The sequence below is a fragment of the Sycon ciliatum genome, chromosome 1, assembly GCF_964019385.1.
Source record: "Sycon ciliatum chromosome 1, ocSycCili1.1, whole genome shotgun sequence".
In the NCBI taxonomy this organism is placed as follows: Eukaryota; Metazoa; Porifera; class Calcarea; order Leucosolenida; family Sycettidae; genus Sycon; species Sycon ciliatum.
In genome coordinates, this window is record NC_088643.1 from 47,278,916 (window position 1) to 47,300,370 (window position 21,455).

Sequence of the window (21,455 nt, forward strand, 5' to 3'; positions counted from 1 at the left end):
ACGCCGGCGTCGATCGAGTACGGCACCTGCCTATCTCAGCTCAGTACATCACGTCATCAGCAATGACAAGACTCATATCAGTTGAATACTCAGCTCAACTCGACAGAGGCAGCGAAGCAGAAAGAGTAACCTTCGAAGGATGTGAGTTAGGGGGCTGGACGGTACTGCAAATGATAGAAATTGGCTTCTAGGCTAGAAATTGGCTTCTAGGCGATATACATAGTACAAGACTCACCGTTTGACTGAGGCAATCCTCAGCCAGGCCGCTGCCACCATCACTGTCGCTGTGTGCGGCTGAACGGAGGGACGAGGTACGGGTTTGCTTGCGGGTGAAGGTAGGAGTCACTGAAACGGTTGGGTGGTTGTCTCCAACTGGTAATAAGGCATACCATCATCGACTGCAGCGATGAGCTCACGTCAAATCCAAGCAGGTATGTACTACAGGTGGAGAGAAAGCCACTACAAACTAACGTTACATGTAGCTATGTCCGACGGAGAGGAGTATGATTGAATACACTCGATTACCAATTGTTTCTCTGACCGACTGGCTTGAAAGTAAAATGTAGTAATGGTCACGGTTTCGCCCTGTGCACCTCAGCTCAGCTACCTACGTGTACACTGAAATGATGAACAGCACACGCGCACATACCGGTACATGTACATGTAGCACTACACACACGCACCCGGGTACCCAGTCATTACATGATGGCATCGCTGTTTGTTTGGCCAACCCAACCATGTTACTTGTTAGCCTAATAGGATATTACCGTACTCGCGCGATTAGAGCCCTCTCTTGAATAGTGCCCTATCTCGAATTAGCAAAGGCATATGCAGGTTTGGTGTTCTTTGCTATCATGTTCTTGTCCACGCTATTGCACTGGTGGGTTCATGATCAAAATGGCAGTTCTTGTTGCCGTTTGTGTTTAGTTGGGATAGTTTACAGTAAACATTAGGCTCTACTTTTCCTTTGTTTTTATGCCGGATGACGCAAATGTAGCAGCATTGAAAAAATAGTGCCCTCTCTTGAATAGAGTCCCATCTGTGATGGACATTGAAAAAATAGCGCCCCAGGGGCACTAGTCGCGCGAGTACGGTATGCGTAAATGTACCCAATGCGAGAACTCCGTGCCAGACGAAAAGAAAAAATTACGACGCTGTACTGCCTGCTTTGCTGCACCTATGCCTGGAGAGGCACCATAAGACTACAGGGCCCATACACTTACATACATGTAGGCTATGTGAAACATGCTGCCATTGCCAGTTAGGCAGTGCATGAACTGTGTTCATCTGCGAGGCATGGCTGCAGCCGAAGACTTCTTGGACTTCTGGGCTAATTCTTAGAACACTACAATGAGTAGCATATCTTGTAGGACTGATGCCAGGCCCGGCTTGCTCGGATTCGATACACCATCAGCACAATCTTAGACCTTGCAACAATTGTGTTCTGAGTCGCAAACCATGAGGTGTGCCCTTGGAGCTTCATCAGTGAGCACTCTTCTTCAAAGTACTATGCCATGTGTATGTGTGTGTATGTGTGTGTGTGTGGGTGTGTGGGTGTGGGCATCACACTGCTGCTCTACTAATGCAGTTTTCGACGACTACCAGAAGGCGAGGAGTGAATTCGTTCAGACAGTTGCCGAGCTGTCGTCGCGCCCTCAGAATGCAGCCATCCTCAGAGAATCAGGCAAGAACTACCTACTTAGTACTGCATGTGCACCAGGTGCTTGTTGAAGAGCGGTTCTCAGGCACCCGGGTTAAAAAAATATTCAAAGACCTGCAATAGTGTCCTCCCAAAATTTCTCCATAGTTGGTGATTGTGTGTCAGTACTGCAAGCTGTGCCTACCCGGGCCACCTAGCTATGTTGCATCATAACTTAGTAGCATAATAAAGCACAGCTTTAGCATGGAATTCTACGGCACCTGGCATGTTATAACAAAGCGTGTCATGATGCACTAGTTATACATGTACTTATGTCCACTGAGAGGTACTACCGGGCTCGCCATCTGACTACACTGCATGGTGGCATGTGAAATCCAACCAGCTACTTCGAAGTACTTGTATGAATGCAACACTGACCTGCATGAGCTTGTGAAGCCCCGGCGCTACCACTGTGACACTGAGCTGTGCTGTGAATGCGATTCAGGTCTATTCATGAGATCGCATTTCACTTTCCACCGCTGGAGCTGTGAGCTGACATGCAAAACAGGCAATGACCTATCCAATATTGTAGTGTGCAATTACATCGTCAATTGAGATGCCTTGGCAAAGTCGCGATACGACGATGCACTAGCGACTCACGCTGCATACATAGCGCCCATAAGCGGTTCCGCTGACTCGCCGTCATGACATCATTCTTATAGCCTCTATACAGTAAGGAAAGGAACTAATCTTCGATTCGTGCCCACTTATGTTCTTACCATGCTCACCACACAGATGTTCTACAGCATCTGCGTCCACTGCTGCTGGACAGGGTCGTAGGCATTCAGCAATCGGCCGCGCTGGCAATCGGCCGCCTGGCTAACTCTTCCTCCGATCTGGCCGAGGCAATAGTCCAGGGCGACATACTGCCACACGTAATTTACTCCATGCAGAATCAGAATGTAAGTCTGTCTGTGTGAAACCGGGTGTCAGGTGCATGCTACTTGTACATGAAGTGCTACGAGATGCAGACCGAATGGCCAGAATGCATAGAATATTAGATGCAGACTGAATGGCCAGAATGCATAGAAAACCATTGGCCAGGTAGTCGGGCACGCTGATAGAATGCAGCAAATTAACACTGCGGTACATCTCTCCACACACACACACTTATATCATGTGCAAACCGTGAACAACTTTACTATTGTCAAGCAGCTACACCAAACTCTGAGCAGCAACCTAGGAAACACTTCATTGTACAGTTACAAAGTGAATCATAGAAAATGATTTGTTTAGCTGAATCAGATAGAGTGTGTTCTCATGGGTATGCTCAGTCGAACAGTCATCATGTGTATTGCCGGATTGTATTGATTCTATTGCATGGATGCGTCTTCTATTTCTCTCTCCTGCTTGCATACAGAAATTCTACAAGAAGTCAGCAGCGTTGATACTGCGTGCAGTGGCCAAACATTCTCCGGAACTTGCGCAGGTAAACACAGACACCCAGCAGAACTTGAACCGTTCTATTTGCAGCTTGATAAATTCTCTGTATTGCAATGGAATCTCATTGTATGAATGTTTGCACAATTTGAATGTGTATCATGCAATACATGAATAGTTGGAGCTGCCTGTCTATGTGGATGAGGATCTGCCAGGTGTACATGTACTCGGGTGTACATGTACTCGGGTGTACATGTACTCGGGTGTGCGGGTGCAGTGATGCCATGCGCCTGACAATGTAGCGTAAACCAATCTAGTCTTGCATGTTCTTATTCCCACCCATATAGGTGAATGCAAACTGCGGTGCCCATATTATATGTATTTTCAGAGGATTCCAGTCTGGCTGGTCTTCAGTATCCCGTCCGAGTCAGTGTGTAAAACCACTGTCCTTCACAAGTTATTGGTTTACTTGCCAGACATAGAAGGTAGAAGATAATGGCTCACGAGCGTCGGAAGCCATTTCCGATTGGTCTGACTTCGCCCAAAGGGCCGCATTGTAGAGCTGGATTCAGGGGACCTGACATCACCTCCCTGGGATATTTTTGAAAAAAATTAAGCCAAATCATGCCTTTTGAGGGTATTTGCCTCGCTTACATGATAATGTCAGAAGAATCCCAGTAAGTGTCAATATTTGGATGACTGAGGAGTAAAAGGAAACCGGCCAGAATATTGCAAGGTTTAGCTGGGCCGGCTCCACCCGACCCATGTGGCTATACGATAACGCACTTTGTTCACTAGTGTAGCCATCGCCAAGGTGCTAGCTTGTTGGGAGCGAGCTGCTTGCAAAATGCGCAAGTCGACACTGGCTGTTGATAGACTTCATTCTCTGTATCTGCTGCTATGGTCCCACACGAGCAGGCTGTCGTCGATGTAGGTGGCCTGGAAGGTCTTCAAGCCTGCCTGGAAACGTTTGATCCAGCCGTGAAGGAATCTGCACTATGGACGCTTGGCGTGATAGCCAAGCAGAATGATGGTAAGTCCAGAAAGCAGCATTCCTTTTGAAACGCAGGCCACGGCGGACTCCTCATGTTTTGGCTCCACAGTTGAGGTATCACCTCAGTCACTTTGTCAATCCCAAGTAAGGATTATGCCATAGTATATTCACGGTTCAAGCAGGACCGCCGGAAGCAGTTTTTGATTGGTCTGGTCACTGAGTTTCAGTGCCTTTCACACTTCGTGTACGAAATGGCGAGTATACATGACCTCCAGATTGTGTTGGTGGCTAAAATGTTGGTCCGGTGATAACCTGACCAACCGGACCGGTTCCGGTTCCGGCGGCCCTGGGTTGTAACAGGATAGAGAGGGAGGACATACGTCCATGTAGCTTTTCACTGATGGAGTCACCATGGTCACTGACCCAGTGGTAATGCAATACTGCTTCGGGTGATACAGGGTGTATTGGAGGATGTGCAGGACTTGCGGTCAACTATGGTGTGTTTTCCTAATAATTGTGATTCACCGTGCAGATCTGGCAATGGCCGTGGTGGACTCAGGCGCCGTTCCCACCATTGTGCTGTGCGTGAACGAAGCCGACATGCCAGTGCGACGAACAGCCGTGTCGGCTCTCAGTGAGATCTGCAAGCACACTGCATCAGTAAGACCACTGTGATGCTGAGTGTAACCGTGACTCTTTGCTCTACTTCGTGCCATTGTACCTGTACATGTACAGAGCACACTGCATCAGTAAGACCATGCTGAGTATAGCCATGACCATAGCCATGACCATAGCCATGACCCTTTGCTGTACTTCATGCAGTGCCTGTACAGTCATGTACAGAGCACACTGCATCAGTAAGACCACCGTCACGTTGAGTGTAACCGTGGCTCTACACTCTACTTCACACAGTGCCTGTACATGTACAGAGACGAGCTTCATAGTGACTTTGTGTACTACATTGTACATATACTGTTATTATGTCTGAGCTCCGATCACAATCTTGCTGGGCAACTTGGAAAGGATGGCTTTGAACGTTTGAGAAATGCTGTATCATCTTGACCCAGTATCCTGCTTGAGCCTGTCTGTCTGTATTGCCCAATCCATTGCCATCTTCTGCACAGCTGACGCAGATGGTGGCTGCTTCGGGAGCAATTCAAAACCTCTGCAAGGCTCTGCACTCGACGGATGGAAGACTGAAGGTACAGAGAATGTTGGAGTAGAACTGTTGATTGTCTGTTGCTTTGTTGAAGACTCGTCCCTGTAAACAGTACTGTCATATGTGCGCATGCTTATACATTGAACCTGTTCACGTTGTGTAGCAACAATTAACACTAGAGTACCGTGCATTGTAGAAAGCAGTGCCGGGTGTGTGTGTGTGTGTGTGTTTGTGTGTGTGTGTGTGTGTGTGTGTGTGAGTGTGTGTGTTTGTGTGTGCGTGCGTGTGCGTGTGAGTGTGTGTGTGTGTTTGTGTACGCCTCGACACCTATCTTTGCAGAGAATTACTCTTGGAGCATTGAGTCAAATTGCGAAGCACAACGTTGACCTGGCTGAGCTGGTGGTGGAGGGTGATGCGTTTCCGGGCGTGCTGAAAGACCTAAGGCGTAAGTTGATGAACCAATGGACAACAGCATGCACGGATGGACTGATTGGGTGCTACTGTCAGTACTGAGGCCTTTTCTGAATCTACATGGTCTCCTATAGAGGTTCTGCGATTACATAATCAGTTGAGGTACTTTGGTAATGAGCATTGTGAGCACGGTACTGTGATTGTCCGTGTGGTTTCCTTCATGTCCTGCAGATCCAGATGACAATGTACAGCGCAATGTTGTCATTCTAATCCGAGAAGTCGTCAAGCATTCGTTTGATGTAAGTCCAACACCAGGCACTGTCACGCAAATGAAAAGTGAAGGCGTTTCCTCTTGCAGTTTAATATTTGACGTGCAGTCCTCGCTTGATAAATTGATAGCTATACTAGGCAAAGGATGGCATTCGAGCTATTTGCACGAGACCGTGCACCTGCAAAGTTGCTCTCATCCCGGCCTCACTGTCTTGCAATACTGTATAGAATGTGGGAAGCATGGCTTTCAACTGTCCTTGGAATACTTTGGCCAGACGATTGAACTTACGTAGGGTAAAACTATATTTTCATCAATTTCAGTGACTTTGACGTAAATTTGGAGAATAATTTAATTGCAATTGCAATTGCAGTGGAGGCCTTTGGTTATGAAGGTGTTGGAAAGATGACTTTGACGCCGACAAAAATAATTGAATGTTTCAGAGGCTGTTGGTCACGTTACTTCACTCCGAAACACGTGCTGCTTCCGGATTAACGAAAGTAGAATACATGTACTTGCAAGGATTTACCAAGGAAACAAGAAAATGCCTGCTCTGACAGCATTCCACAGTCAGGATAACGTTAGTGAAGGTGGGACTCCATGTCATATCCTGCTTGTTGTCAGTGGCGTTCTGGCCTTTTTCTTTCTTTTCTTTTTGTGCCGACAGTTAGCACAGCTGGTTGTGAACACCGGAGCCCTGGGTGGACTGGTCGACTACATGGGCAGGAGTGGCAAAGAGGCGCAGCTACCAGCCATACAGGCCATCGGCTACATCAGCTCAATGAGTGAAGAGCTGGCGTCGGCAGTCATCAAAAGCAAGGTAGCTTTACTGTAAACTGTCTAAGGTTCGCTGTGTACGAATTTTGGCTATTTTTTTGCGAGACGAGCATAACACGAATGTTACCCATAGGGCAAAATCAAACTTCAACAGTGTGTGTGGCCACAGTGCTCTGTGAATATTTTCCATCGTAAACTCGCTGGTTTCGAGAACTCACGAAAATATAGTGGCACGAATCACGATTGGGTGGTTAACAGTACCAGCAGCAACAGCGCCGAAGTTAACCATTACCGGCATTGTGAAACACGCTGCTTGCTTGCTACAAGCATCATGAAACAAAAAAAACACAAGTACATGCTATGTCCTCAAAACTACCAGTTGCTCAAGTATGAACTGTGAGCAATATGCAAGGCCGCTACGTAATACTATTGTCAGCAAGGTGGGATAGTGCTGGGATGGACTTGCAAAGTGACCATTGTACACTGAATTTATGTGTAATCCACTTCAAGTCTTGTCTCTCCTTTCTTTCGATTAATTTAATTTCTTCAATTTCTTCCTTTCCTTGTGTCCTTGTCCAGGCACCTCTCCAGCTGCAGATGACCCTGATGCAAGTGGAGAGCCATCCTGAGGTGGCTGGCTCGACGGCATGGGCACTGGGTCAGATTGGCCGGCACTCGACAGATCACACAAACTCCGTAGCGGGTGGTGATAATCTTACCCACTTGGTCAATCTCGCCGTCAACGACGCAAGCCCGCCAGATGTCAAGTCAAAGGTACAGTGGTGGCACTATCACATCTACAAGCCCAGTGCGCATTGCCAAATAACAAAATAGGAACGTATGAGTAATGCACATCTATTCTACAATGGTCATGATAAATCATACAGTTGTTGAGCTTGTAAGTCCAGAAATTTCCCGTCATGTTTATTCGTCTTGAATGCTCTTCTTGCTCCGGGTACATTCTCACATTTATCTGCCATTCTGCATCCCATGCTGAACACACGTGCACACACATACACATGTACACACACACGCACACAGGCCGAGTCTGCTCTCAAGCAGATTCTGAGCAAGTGCACCGAACTGCAAGCGCTACTGGCATTGCTGGCGAAAGCTCCACCTCACATCCTTGAGCATGTCGTCGTGCAGTTTAGTAAAGTCCTACCGAAGAATCCCTCCGCAAGGAAGATGTTCATCTCCACGGGAGGTCTCAGAAAAGTAAGTGCAAGTAATCTAAGTCACTGATGTGGTTCCCGTACAGTATGGTACTAATTTGTAGCGGCATTACAAGGTGGCTGCATGCGCACAAGCAAGACACCACAGAGGGCAGCGCATGATTTGTTTTGGTTTTGCTCAGCGGCAGCTGTATCTCACACTGCTCTCCATCCAGACTCTATCTCTTTGGTCTGACGTGAGTATGTTTGTGTGCTTGCGCGCGCGCGCATGTGTGTGTGTGTGTGTGTGTGTGTGTGTGTGCGTGCGTGTGTGTGTGTGTGTGTGAATATGTATGTGCATGTGTATGTGCACATATGTATGCCAACAGGTCAACTCAATCGTGTGCACACCGGGCAGTATCACCGAGACAGCTGTGCATCAGATCAAAGCTTGCTACCCGCCAGACATAGTCCAGTAAGTACATGTACTTGCGAGCGATGTCGCAGAGGATGACACACTGTGATATCAGACAGACAACTGCTATTGCACAGTCCTGTCTATCAAGCATGAACATGGATACTCAGACTTACTCAAACCGTAAAACGCCAACTCCCTCTCTTGAATGTGAAGCACTTAGTGACTAGTAGGTGTTGAAGATCTCAGTCTGCTGGACTAGGTTGTGGTGATCTTGTTTGCTTGCTTTCCGAATACGATCTGCGGTAAGATACACTGGATAGCATGTGATGGCGGATTTCAATTTTCCTTGCCCCTCTCCCTCTGTCTTTGCCGCTTCCATTTGCCCGGTCAACTACAGATTCTACTCACCTTCCTACGCAGACTCAATTCTCGAACGTGTCGAACACTTCCAACCCGAGAGAGCACGGTCCTAGATCAACGATGCCTCAACGATGGCAGGTATTACAACAACGACAACGACAACAACAGCAACGACAACAGCAACGACAACAACAACATCGACAACAATGAAAACAGCAGCACCAGCAGCAGCAGCTACACATTCACCCATCAGACACCGTCCATCATCATGCTCAACCGCAACACCTCTCCTTAGTCACATATCAAGGCCAAGCGGTCAACCGGAAAGTATATAATCAAGTTTAGGTCCTGACCAGTCGACGCCAGCAAAGAACTGAAGAATCTTGATGCCGTCTTGTTCACTATGCAATGCATGTACTCGTGATGAATTGTGTAATGATGTGCCAATACAATACGGGCCATTTCTAGTACAAGCAGTCATGTACATTGCTTCTCATAGCATATGTTCAGAGTTGTGATGCTTGGCCACAGTGATCTCGCTCACCAGCAGCACATCAACAGCACATCATCATAGGTTTGCAGCACATGTAAATTCATATGCCATGATTCTGGTACTGTACTAGTAGCGATAATGGAAGTTTCGAAAGCACTATATTGTTGCAAGTATGTAGAAAGTGTGTTCAATGCTAGCACTAAAACAGTACAATGAATAATTCAAATAGGAGTGCATAGGGTGTGTTGTATCAATAGCTGTCATGTTTTTTTTATGCAGTCATGCCAATGGTAATTTCGCTAGGGCACTCACCAGCCCTGCAGTTTCTTTCTGTACATACAATAATGATGATACGGGCAACCATGCTATACAGGAATGCCTCAGAAATGGAAGCTAACTTGCAGCATACTCAAGTATGGAAGGTCCTTGCAATGTGAAGCCGTGCAGAAAGGGTCTCTGGCGAAATCTTCACCAAAAAAAATACTAAAATAGAGTTGTTGTCTCTAGGGGTATACTGAATACGGTAGCAATTGTGACGAACATCACACCAGTCATTCGGAACAGGACGTGTGCCATCTCATCATACCTGCCAGGGAGAGGAAGCATCCACAGCACACATGCACACAGTCCATGCTCAGGATACCACTGTGCCAGTTTATGGACTTCAAGTGCACACAGAGTCAACACTGCAACTTGAATGTACAACCTCCCACACTTCGAAAGAACCAGCTCTCATAGTGCAAGCTGCGCGCGGATCTTACAATCATCCGCATGGCTAATAGATTGGTTAATTGCCACCCCAGCCAAACAAAACACTGCACATTCAGTCAGCACTCTTAATTAAAACCAGAGAGTGCATCTTTTGTACTCCCCGACTTATGTACGGCCATCTGAACACCGCCACAACAAGACAAGATCTCGGGCATGGCAGTGAAAAGCGCCGGGCGGAAAAAAGAGGATACTTATAGTTCACGACTTCTCGCGAGCCGACTGAACTCACCAGCCATGAACACAGGGTGCAGTCACAGCCCTGAGGTCATCAACATCATCATTACAGAGAGCTCCTTACTTGGTAAAGATCGTTAGCTTTGATGTACTCCAGAACTGGGTCCGGGATGAGGTAGCGGACGCTGCTCTGGCGTCGAATAGCGCGGCTGTCAAGACAAAAAAGAAAATTCGTAAAAGCCTCCAGAGAATATTATGCCTAAAAGACCATTGTTGCAATAGTGCCTAACCCCCACCCCCACCAAACAAGTAGTTATAATTGTTCTGTATGGAAACGGCAAACCCATGAACATCGCGAAGGTAGTGCAATGTCAAGGTAAGGTCAGTACAGCTGCCATTTCAAAAATGTACAATGAAAACAGGTTTGCACAGCCACAAGTGTGATAAATGATGGAGGGCAGATATATGTGTGGTGTATTGGAGGGCAGATATAGTTTAAAAAATACTAGGGATGTAACGGATATTCGATTGGAAATTTTAATTTTTCCAAAGTCCATAGCTTCCAAACATCGAATACATGAGGGCAGTAGAGAGGTTCTACAAAACGAAAATGTGTACAAACTTTCGCTCTACGCCATGAAGAGCGAAACTTCGCACGAACTTTCGCAACTTTGGACGCGAAACTTGCAGGGAACGCGAAATGAACTTTCGTAGGAAATTCCGTGAGATCGGGTCATGGCGTACGTGCACTTGGTCCGTGCAAACTACGAAATGTGCAGAACGCAAAGTTCGTGCGAAAATTCGTACACACTTTCGCAAGGACTGTCGCGAAACTTCGTTCGAATTTTCGTTTTCCAGAACCTCTCTAGTTCCGTCCCTTGGTGCTGCACCCAGGACGGAGAACTACTTCGACTTAACGACCATCAAACTCACCGGATTTCTGTAGAGCTGATCTCGTTCGAAATCCACTCGCGTGCAATCATGATATTAGACTGAATGTCAAGCAGAGCAAGCACATAAATGTAGACCACTCAAGACAATGGATTACTGGCATAGATCAGCAACACCAAGCTCAGGCCCCAGGTTAGTGCGAGAAGAAAGTGCAAGACCAAAACATTCTACGGCACAACTTCTGCCACATTGCTGAGTTGGTAAAAGAACAGAAATACTAGCAGCGGATTGTCAGGCACGTACTAGGACAAGATCTGCCCAACAATGACCACCAACAAGATAGTAGTCACATTGCACAGCTATCAGCAACAGCACTACAACATTACGCCTTCCAGCATTGCAATCCGCTTACCCGATTCTTGTACAGAGCATCGGATTCATGGATGAATTTCTCAGGATTCGAGCCAGCACGCGTGACCACGACTAGTCCAAAATGACCGGTCAACTTGTCCATCTGAGCACACCGGGAAAGCAACAACGACGGCGACAACGACGACAACAATAACAACAAGATAAATTGTGTGAGTGCCGGGGTGAGCACAGTGGCAGTGACCTGGCACAGCAGGTTTGCCAGAGACCCCAAGGCACACTGCCACTCCCAAAGCATCCCTGCAAAGGACACCCCCCTGGGTGCTTGTTATCACCCAGATTCTGAGCTTGAACTTGAAGGCTGAGAGGAATAAGGGCCTACCTAAGGCAACACAAATGTTCGGCTTGTCATGAGTTTATTTAAATACAGGATATGGTCAGAAACCAAGACAAGGACTTTGCCATTGTTGCCCTTGCCTCTTCAACCAATTACAAGGGATTAACATTTTTAAACTCGGATACTGAGCCAGTAATAAATGTAAGAAACACAAGAGAACGAGTTGAGTTTTGTGCCCTATTATTGCACTTTCTGACCGCTTATCATCTTGATACAGTCGTGGATAGTTGCTGCATAACTCGGTCTCTTGTGTTTCTTCTCTTGATTACAAATTTCATCGGAAAATGTGTGATATCACCGACTGCATGCAGTAGCTCAATGCATGACACTAACGTAACAAGTGGCTTACATCATCTACAGCCCACAAGTCCGGCACGGCAAACGACTCTAGAAGATCACCACCACACAGCAGCTTCAGTGACACTGCAGCCAAAACAAGGCATACAACGATTAGTAAGGCGAGGTCAAAATGTCGAGATTTCTAGGCCCGAACACACCCAAACTGGCCTTGTATTTGAAGAGCTGGAATGCCAAACCCGATAAATCCATTTCATCACTTTTCGCATAAGGCCACCCTTTGTTAATTCATTGTTTAACGTCCTTTTTTTTCGCGAAAAGGTACGCGGGAGGGCGGAAAAAAAACAAAAGCCCATTCCAAAAACTGGAAACCCCAATCAAACATTTTGACCAGTAAAGCATGTGATATATACAATATTTCTGGGTCTAACGGCACTTGCAGGCATAGAACAACACTCTTTGATGGTACATTGGAGCACATGCCTGATGAATCCAACAAAACAGGTACATAGCATGGAGTTAGCATGTCATGAATTCATTACATCTGGATTTTTACTAGGACACACAACGTACGATATTTAAAAGCCAACAAAAAAAGAAAAAGAACACAAGACAAAGGCATGCCCGGGAGGCAAGATTATAAGTTTAAGGTCATGATCGGCACACTGTGAAACTATAATAATAATAATAATAATAATAATAACTTTATTAGGATGACCCAAACCACATGTATTTACAACTTCGCATATTATTGGTACTACTACTTTCTTGGGTTTTTTCCGGTCGGAGGCAAAAAGGTACGCGGGCGCGGACGTTAAAAGGATTCATTTTATGTGCGGGTTGTCTCAACAAAACAACAAGGACAATCAAGGCTTGTTTGCTGCTACTTCAAGTTTCATGCTCTCGCAATCATCAGGCAACAGGGTTGCCTGATGTGCGGGTTGTATCTACATCCATATTTGGGTTCCAGGTTTGAAATGGTTCTTGTCAGATTTTGAATGTGAAATTTTGCCTGTTGGTGCCCCTAGGCCTTTTGATAACACTGAGCTGAAAAATCTGATTTTCTCAGATTTGGCGCTTATCGGCATCTCAACTGTTCATTTTGTTCATTTTTCCCGGCAAATTGCCTACATGTCGGGGATGAAGTAGAGAGTAGTCTGGCCACCGTGCTCCTACTACCGTACAGAGGACTGAGATGCTGCCATGCGAAACCAGTCCTAAACAGGAGGTGCTACACATCGAAACAGTCCAAGAGTTGATTGCAACAACCATTGCCCAGCTGCTGCTGCTGCCCTTGAAACATGGTGCTGTGCTGAAGGATGAATAATTCTGTTGGACACACAGTGTTCATTCGAAGAACAAATCCGCAAGCCCTCTCAAGACCAGGGATGAAGAAAACCATCCTTTCCAGGTGATAAGAGGAACAATAGGCAAATGCTACTTCGAAGTACTACTGTACGATTAGGACTGAATTTATGAGAGTCCAGTTCTTGAAACCTATAGGAAATGTTGCACCGAACAAACCATTTATTACCAGTTGAACCCGCCTGGCTGTTCAACGTGTTCTCATAATGCTCCATTGTCTTTCTTGTGGGGGTCCAGGCTTTCTGCTCAACTTCCCAGTCCACAACCCTGCACGGCAAGGAGTACGCACCACACACACACACGCACACACACACACACCACACACACACACACACACACACACACACACACACACACACACACACACACACACACACACACACATCGTAAAAAGCACAATCTGCCACACACTGACACAGCTTCACACACACACACACGTATCCCACAGCAAGGTCTGCAATCCCAGTCCTGACTGAAAAATGGTATGCCTTAAAAAAAAAGAGAAAATAATGTCCTCGCGACACGCAGTAGGGAGAAAAGGCTCCAGTCGAAATGAGATTGCCGTTGAAGGAAAGGCTCTTTGCGTAGGCTCAAGCAAACGGTTATAGCTCTCCCTAATTTCGTCGTGCACGCAAGGATGTCACACTCTGTTGGAAGTGCTGCAAACATGTTACCATAGTGGACGCAATCTGCCTGTTCGGACAAAATAGACTGTAATCAAGATAATACAGTGTACTACAGTCCATTTCAAAACTATAGACGCGTAGGGTTTTGGCTGGAACTTTTTGAGAATAGTTTTCGGAATATTTCTCAGGTCCGCTCCACAATTACTCTCATAATTATAGTTTCTAAACGATTGGATAACAGACGCCCAATTTGGAAAAATTTATGCACAAAGTGATCACAGATTTTATGTGGTATAGATGCTGGCATAACAGTTTTTGCCTAGGTACGCGTCTATAGTTTTGAAATGGACTGTACGTCATGTACTCGCAGGATCATTCTAAATTGATTTCAGCACACAAAACAAGAAAACTACTACAGTAATTCAACCTCCCACAATTATCGACTCAGTGGTCTCGTTGCTATGATGAAATCAGCGTTCACCCTATTTGAACAAATTTCCAGGTACGAGTGGATTTTGATTTCAGCCGGTACGAAGATAGACGAATTGCATGGACTCAAAGTGCTGCATTTACAGGGTCTACATGCGCTGAAGACATCATGATGAAATGCTCATGAAAACTCACTCACCTTATCCAATCTGATGATGCAGTTGCTAACTTGCACATCTTCAGCCGATGCTCACCGCTTATTAGTCCCTAGCACAACCGCATGTACGTGCACAGAAAGTGTGGTTGCTGCTTCGTCTCTAAAAATAATATTATTTAATTCCAGCGACCCGCACTGCTTCATTGCGCACATGTCATGTACTCTGTGTGTGTGTGGGTGTGTGTGTGTGTGAGTGTGTGTGTGTGTGTGTGTGAGTGTGTGTGTGAGTGTGTGTGTGTGTGAGTGTGTGTGTGTGTGTGTGTGTGTGTGTGTGTGTGTGAGTGTGTGTCGTTTAGACAAAAAACCATGAAACTAAAGATGAACAGCAAGATATCAATGCATGCCAGAGAGGCAAGGTGACCAGGCCATTAGGGGCACCAGGTAGATCCAGTTAGGGTCACCAGGTCATGCACTCTGGATGTGTGGAGAACCCCATACGGGTAATGTGTATACTAAGTAAGGTGAGTGAATAAAGCATCACTACATGTGTGTGTGTGTGTGTGTGTGTGTGTGTGTGTGTGTGTGTGTGTGTGTGTGTGTGTGTGTGTGTGTGTGTGTGTGTGTGTGCGTGTGTGTAGGGATTACGGATTCACTGGCCAGAAAAAGCCACTTCATAGCTGTGTGGTGTAGACCAAGCTGAATAGTGGCGGTCTTGCAAGCTGTTGAATGGTGCAATCCCAGCACACGTTGCTATGGAATCTGCTGTAGCATCGCTATGATCGCCTCCGGCGATGGGCGTCAAATGGTGTGTGTGTGTGTGTGTGTGTGTGTGTGTGTGTGTGTGTGTGTGTGTGTGTGTGTGTGGTGTGTGCGCGTGTGTGAATGTGCATGCATGCCGCAAACATGCATGTGGGCATGCGAAGGTTGGCTTTGAAATTTTTTGGCAGGGTGGGCGACTGCAAATTTATCATCGTCCGGAAGTGCTACTCAAAATAGATGCTCCGTGTTATTAGTGTGCCAAATGTGTGAAGTCTTGGCAAAAATATACATGTGTACCAGTAGAAAGTTACGTTTCGTCTTCACAATGGGCAAACCCACCTTTTTCCCATAGGCGTCATTCACAGGTGATACTATGCCTCCCACAACCTCAAAGCGACCAGTCTGGTGCAAAGTGTCCTTCGCCAACTCTTCATGCACAGAGACCCAATGGGAACACAAAGCCAAAGGTGGGTGTTCAGTGATAATTCCCGAAACATTTCAATGGCTCAGGGACGAAGTGGCTCACCAAACAAACGCAGGTGCATGTTTGTAATAGGATTAAACGAGCCGCATGCTACGAGGCAGACCTTTGCACGAGAGGAAGTTGCCATTTCAAACTACCTGCTAGTAGAAAACAACGACTACACAGTCATGTACTACTGCGATCACCAGATAAAACCTCCACTTCCTTTGAAATTGTTGTCCGAAATTTTCTTTTTTATAATCATCGTGAAAGCAAGAACACAGCTAGCTGGTAGATTCTACACGTCACGTCGACTGTACGCGTAGTAATTAAAGGGGAACTCCGGTCCAAAATCACCCCCATTTTTTATTGCGGAATCCATTAGAGTATGTCGTGAGTGGTAGAATGGCGAAAACCAGAAGCTTCTACGACAAGGATAACATACCTAAATTACCAATTGCGATTTTCCATATTTGGCACGAGGGGGCCCCCGCCCACCCTGTGACGTAAAACGTTCTCAGTGACCTCCAAATTTTTTTATTCAAATGGTAGACCTGCAGAAATTTTGAAAAAGGTATTCACTGTTTTTTCTTCAATCAATAACCCTTGTACTAGTATTCATTCGATCATCATGTTGGAGGAAGAGGAGACCACGGGAGGTGTGGAGGTGGACGCCACTTCGGATTCAACAACACCGTGGCCTTTTAGGTTCGAGCCGAAGCGCGCATCAGCGTCTGCGAAACTGTCTACAACTTTAGTACAAGTAATATTTCTGAGACTACGAAACAGATGAACGTGAAGAGACCGCTTTGGTTGCAAGTGCTCGCGTGAGAAGCACTGCTTCATGCCGTTGCGGACAATGCAGCATGATGTGGAGCGAGGTCGAGTCGACTTGTTGCTGGGAGGTTCCTGCAGCTTTCAGTAAACGCGGCGAGCAGGAAGGGCTGCAGTGCGTCATGCAGCACTCAGCAGAGTTTGCTGTTGTTTGCCTGCAAAAATCAGTGCTCGAGGTGGCATTGCTTTCCTTCGAAGAATTTCGGGCAAGGTGTGGACCGTGGTCAAACAGGTGAGGATTCACTGAATCGGTTTCATTATTTCCTTTCTTTCCATGTTTCATGTACCGTAGTAGATGGGAAGTGTTGTGCAATGATTTTGTGTACAGTATTCAAATTCACCAACTTCCATCACACAATCATGAAGTTCTATTGCACCCATGCCAATAATGCAATATAATTATACTGGTACACGATGTCTTTCATTCATACTATTCCTAGCACTGTAAGTGTTTCAACTGTGTGTAAAAGTGATGTAAATTTGAAAAAAGGCCAAAGTGTCTTTAGTATAGTAGCCCATAGAAATATTAATTCGAATCCGAAGCTATTTACACTGAAACTATTTACTTTTACACAATCATGAAGACACTCGTGGTATGTGTATCTACATCTCTCCAACTGTTTTGTGCAGGATTTGGAGACATGTGGCGTATAGACAATACACATGGTTCACCCATGGATACTTTGGACGCAAGCAGCGGCGTGTGATACCGTCTTGCGTGGTATCGAAGATAAAGCAGCTGTACCAGAAGCCAATGCAGATGCGCACTGGGGCTTTGAGGAAGCAGTTGGACATGATGATGATGATGATAATGCTTCTTGGCCTGGTTGACGTTCACATAATCATTGGTACATGTGCATGCAGAATGTAGAAAACAGTTGACAGACACGATTTATAACTATTCTTGACTCGGGCAATATTTGTGTTTTCGGGTGGGCGCATGCAGCCAATGCAGCTGCATGAACAATCTGGTAAAGTTGACAGATACAATGGCACAAGACTGTACTGTGTTCGGGAGCATGGGGTTGTGCCGGTGCCGTTGCGAATGCCGAGAATGGTTGTATGCACATCGTTCAACAGGTCCTTCAAGAAGTTGCAGGACATTGTCGTGCAGCTTCTTGGCCACTTTGTGCTCTTGGTGTATTCCAGTCTGTACCTGAGCACACCCTCCTTGGTTTTGGCGTGCGCTCTCCCTATATTGGCATTGTGGGACAGACATGCCGACTGTACCCATGCTCTCATGCCATTGTACGAAAAGTGGACACGTTTTGGTGCCCACTTCAGTATGACAGCATGGAAAATTTCCAGACTACAAATCATACTGTACCTTGTATTTGTGGCAGTGTAGCTGCAACCGGAAAGTAACGCAATGGAAACTTACAGATAAAGAGAACCGAAATAACACACATGATAACGTTCCATGTACATTACATCAATTCTCGACTTCACTGACTAGGATTTTGAGTAGGACTGTACTTTGTAGTCGTTTAGAGCTACGTTCTGGACGGCACAAAATCATGCCGTTCACTTACCTCATCGTGCTCACGTTCATGGAAGTAAATCGAAGATGGTCTGCTTTTGCCGGCAGCAGAGGTAGAGGAGCTACTAACTATTAGTATGACATGCACCGCAGTTAGTTCAGGATGGCAGAGACCCTGGCTTCAAGCGTCGCTGCTGCTTCTGCTTATAGCCACCAATGCTTTGTGCAAACTCTTGTTGGAAATCTCTTTCATAACACATCTCAGTGAAATGCTCAGTGCAGACACGATTATTTTTCGTCGGAGAAAAATCCTTCCAACATACTCTCCATAGCCAAGCTGTCGTCAGGTTCGCGTCAGCCAGAGGAAAGCCATGCTACGACTGCCCGCAGGCGCCTCTTTCTTCGTGACATTGTTGCATCCAGAGACGCAGCAGCGAGTCGTGACAATAAATCGGGCATGGCACAGAACAACAAGCACTTCAACAATGGCCAAGGACTTTTCATTCTTGCTTCATTTGAAAATTTCATCTGAGTGGACCGGGCTGAGAACGTTTTACGTCACAGGGTGGGAGGGGGCCCCTCGTGCCAAATATGGAAATTTGCAATTGGTAATTTAGGTATGTTATCCTTGTCGTAGAAGCTTCCGGTTTTCGCCATTCTACCACTTACGACATACTCTAATGGATTCCGCAATAAAAAATGGGGGTGATTTTGGACCGGAGTTCCCCTTTAATTATTTCCCAGGAAACGAGCACGCCTTGGAGACGCGACGTTGCGACGTTGAGTTGACACATGTACAGTATACAGCAGGGAGTCGTATTTTACGACTCCCTGGTACACAGCAAGAGTACATAACCTGGGTTATGCATATGTACTCTTGGTACACAGTCATAGTCAGTCCACGTGGTACTCGACTCTACGGAAGTAACGTTCATAACAGCAGTAGATCTACGCTGTTCACAGGTTCATGTTCTGTGTTCCCTACTTATTTTCAAACTAAACTACCAACAGTCATTATTATTATTGTCATTTCTGTGCTCCTTGCTTCAAATCAGTAGACGAACCTTGGCTTTGGACTTCGGGCTTGTACTTTCAGAATGAGGTGACAGAGTCATGGCAGGGTGTACATGATTGTAATAAATAAATTATATCCTACTGCTATTGTTCTCGTTTAGTCGAGTAGAGGTGGTTTCGGTGAAAACTGATGATCTGGAAGATTTCTTGCATGCAAAGCGGCCATCATCAAAGGCTGGCATGGCAGCAAGCTGGATACCATGGGCATATGCATACAGCGGTAACGACGTAAGGGCTAGCTAAGCTACAATAGTCACGTAAACATACCTGCATATGTGATACTGAAGTTGACATAACAGAGCAAGAGGGCAATATCAGGCAATTACTTGAAAGTTGAAACAATGATTGTTCTCTACGAGAGAGATCTCAAGAAAAAGCAAAAGCAAGAGAAACCTATTGCAGTACATTCAAGAATAGTATCATGTGTCACACCGTGAGAGTGTGTAAGGTAATAAAACATAAAAGTATCTGACAGGTGCCATTGCAAAGTGCATTATGTACTTTCAATCTTTGTGAGGTGATAATTGAGATCTCAGGAAGCATAAGCGAGCTGTCACAATGAAGATTGGGGCCTAATTGATAAGATTTCGGGTTTTTTCAGACGAAACCTTGAAGTTTGCCCTGGTGTATTTAGCAGCGCCCTTCAGAATGGTGGGGCTCCATAGGATAATGCTGGCTTTATGAGGACACTCCCGGGAGGGTGGCAGTTTTGGGTGATACTTGAAGCAGCACGGAATCTCGGGTATCGTGAAGGTCCACAAACGTGTTAGTCAGGGTGAGACTCTGTTGCCAGGGGTTGTGACTTTCAGTCCACCTTGATGGACTCTTGATTGTTGCGGCATTGTGTATTGCTTTCCTCCTTGCACAGAACGTTCGGATAGGTATTTTACAGTCGGGTGACACCTATCATGAGTCATGGAAGAATGGACCGGCTCGGTGTAAGATGCCTCGGCATCCCATCCTGCCTCATGGGAACAATGCGCTGGTGTTTCTCAACACTCCAAGTAAGCGGTGAAACCACTTTCTAGTCATGGCCGCCATGAACATACCGTAAACGTCCATAAATAAGTACCTGCCCGAAGTAAATACCCCCTTCATTCTTTTGACTCTGTATGTTAAAGTCAAGTTCAGCCCGATAAACATACTGCCCGAGATATGTACAGGTACGGTATACACTTGCAGCATAGCATAGCATCAAGAGCAGGGAGTCGGTATTTTACGACTCCCTGATCAAGAGTACATCTTGATAGCATCAAGAGTACATAACCCGGTTATGTACTCTTGATAGCATGTACTGTACATCTACATCAGGGGCGTTGGAACCGGTGCGGCAGGTGCGGCCAAAGCCGCACCAATAATTTTCGATTTTTTTTACCATGTTTTACATCGACAATGCGGTGTATCATCAACATGCATATTCTTTTCTTATTATTCTGTAGCGTTAAAATATGGCTTTTTAGGCCCAATTTTCAAAAAAATTGCCATAATTATTGTTCGTGACGGCTCATCAGGTGTGCACATTTTAACTCCGATTTCGCCCCGATCTTGAGGATTTTTCTTACGAGCCCATGTCGGCCGCAAAATCGGCCTAGTGTGGACCAGGCATAATGCTTGGTCCACACTGGGCCGATGCTCCGGCACCGACTCTGGCATGAAATCGGCCGACTGGGTCGGACAGTAACTCGGACTACTACCTACACAGATTTTGTGGGAAACATGTGCGACACCTAGCCCTTTCCCAAGGTGCTTTTTTAATTCGCACTTAGTGCTTTTCGCGTCCCTCAAAATATGCTGAAAAAGTGCTCTTTTTTCAGTGAAGCATAGCCATGATACATGTTCAGATATGAACCCAAGCTGAGAAATGAATACGCACTTTTTCATTTATGGGTCCACGAAAGGCAAAACAGGAGGTAAAGTTCAAAAAACCCACTTTTTACAGCATTGTGTACAAGCTTCACCAACTTGTTGACCCCCACCAAAAAAAAAGCGGCGTGCCAAGGCCCATCGAGCACTCGGAAACTGTGATCGCATGCATGAGCAAACAGATTTTAGCACTTTTCAGCTAAAAAAGCTGAAAAAGGGCGATATTCACCAAAAAGCGCAATAAAGGGCGAAAGAAACGGGCTTTTCCAAGAAGGGCCAAAAAGGGCCAAAAAAGGGCGAGCACCTTTGGGAAAGGGCTAGCGACAACACCGTCCACACCAGGCAATTTTCGCGCCGATCCTGAGGATTTTTCGTACGATTCCATACAAAAAT

The 21,455-nt window shown here is 46.0% G+C and overlaps 2 protein-coding genes and 1 long non-coding RNA gene across 3 annotated transcripts; 2 read left to right on the forward strand and 1 right to left on the reverse strand.

Annotated features, from left to right (window-relative positions):
- The first annotated feature begins 99 nt into the window (after positions 1 to 99).
- On the forward strand, positions 100 to 9,526 carry LOC135829476 (sperm-associated antigen 6-like). Its single transcript, XM_065341886.1, has 14 exons — positions 100 to 431; positions 1,589 to 1,684; positions 2,435 to 2,601; positions 3,060 to 3,128; positions 3,998 to 4,112; positions 4,606 to 4,733; positions 5,198 to 5,275; positions 5,572 to 5,677; positions 5,875 to 5,942; positions 6,579 to 6,731; positions 7,268 to 7,462; positions 7,730 to 7,906; positions 8,232 to 8,317; positions 8,658 to 9,526. Exons 1-14 carry the CDS (start codon positions 407 to 409, stop codon positions 8,731 to 8,733), a joined length of 1,539 nt encoding a protein of 512 aa, XP_065197958.1. The 5' UTR covers positions 100 to 406; the 3' UTR covers positions 8,734 to 9,526.
- LOC135829487 (nicotinamide/nicotinic acid mononucleotide adenylyltransferase 1-like) lies at positions 8,923 to 16,048 on the reverse strand. Its single transcript, XM_065341895.1, has 9 exons — positions 15,875 to 16,048; positions 15,688 to 15,776; positions 14,632 to 14,699; positions 13,547 to 13,644; positions 12,065 to 12,138; positions 11,362 to 11,463; positions 10,992 to 11,050; positions 10,183 to 10,267; positions 8,923 to 9,699 (listed from the first exon to the last, which is right to left on the reverse strand). The coding sequence occupies exons 1-9, from the start codon at positions 15,957 to 15,959 to the stop codon at positions 9,694 to 9,696; spliced, it is 666 nt and encodes a 221-aa protein (XP_065197967.1). The 5' UTR covers positions 15,960 to 16,048; the 3' UTR covers positions 8,923 to 9,693.
- A 255-nt stretch (positions 16,049 to 16,303) lies between these two features.
- On the forward strand, positions 16,304 to 17,548 carry LOC135807015 (uncharacterized). Its single transcript, XR_010551413.1, has 2 exons — positions 16,304 to 16,877; positions 17,276 to 17,548. It is a non-coding gene; the product is annotated as an uncharacterized LOC135807015 (long non-coding RNA).
- The last annotated feature ends 3,907 nt before the right edge of the window (positions 17,549 to 21,455 follow it).

Bases quoted from the DNA above. Each gene is read 5' to 3' on its own strand.
- LOC135829476 (XM_065341886.1), top strand. From the start codon at position 407: ATGAGCTCACGTCAAATCCAAGCAG. The intron at 1,685-2,434 runs GCAAGAACTACC...CTCACCACACAG, and splicing joins AGCCATCCTCAGAGAATCAG to ATGTTCTACAGCATCTGCGT. The intron at 2,602-3,059 runs GTAAGTCTGTCT...GCTTGCATACAG, and splicing joins ACTCCATGCAGAATCAGAAT to AAATTCTACAAGAAGTCAGC.
- LOC135829487 (XM_065341895.1), bottom strand. From the start codon at position 15,959: ATGGCAACTTCCTCTCGTGCAAAGGTCTGCCTCGTAGCATGCGGCTCG. The intron at 13,645-14,631 runs GTGAGTGAGTTT...CTTGCCGTGCAG, and splicing joins GCATCATCAGATTGGATAAG to GGTTGTGGACTGGGAAGTTG. The intron at 11,051-11,361 runs GTAAGCGGATTG...CTTGACATTCAG, and splicing joins ATGCTCTGTACAAGAATCGG to TCTAATATCATGATTGCACG.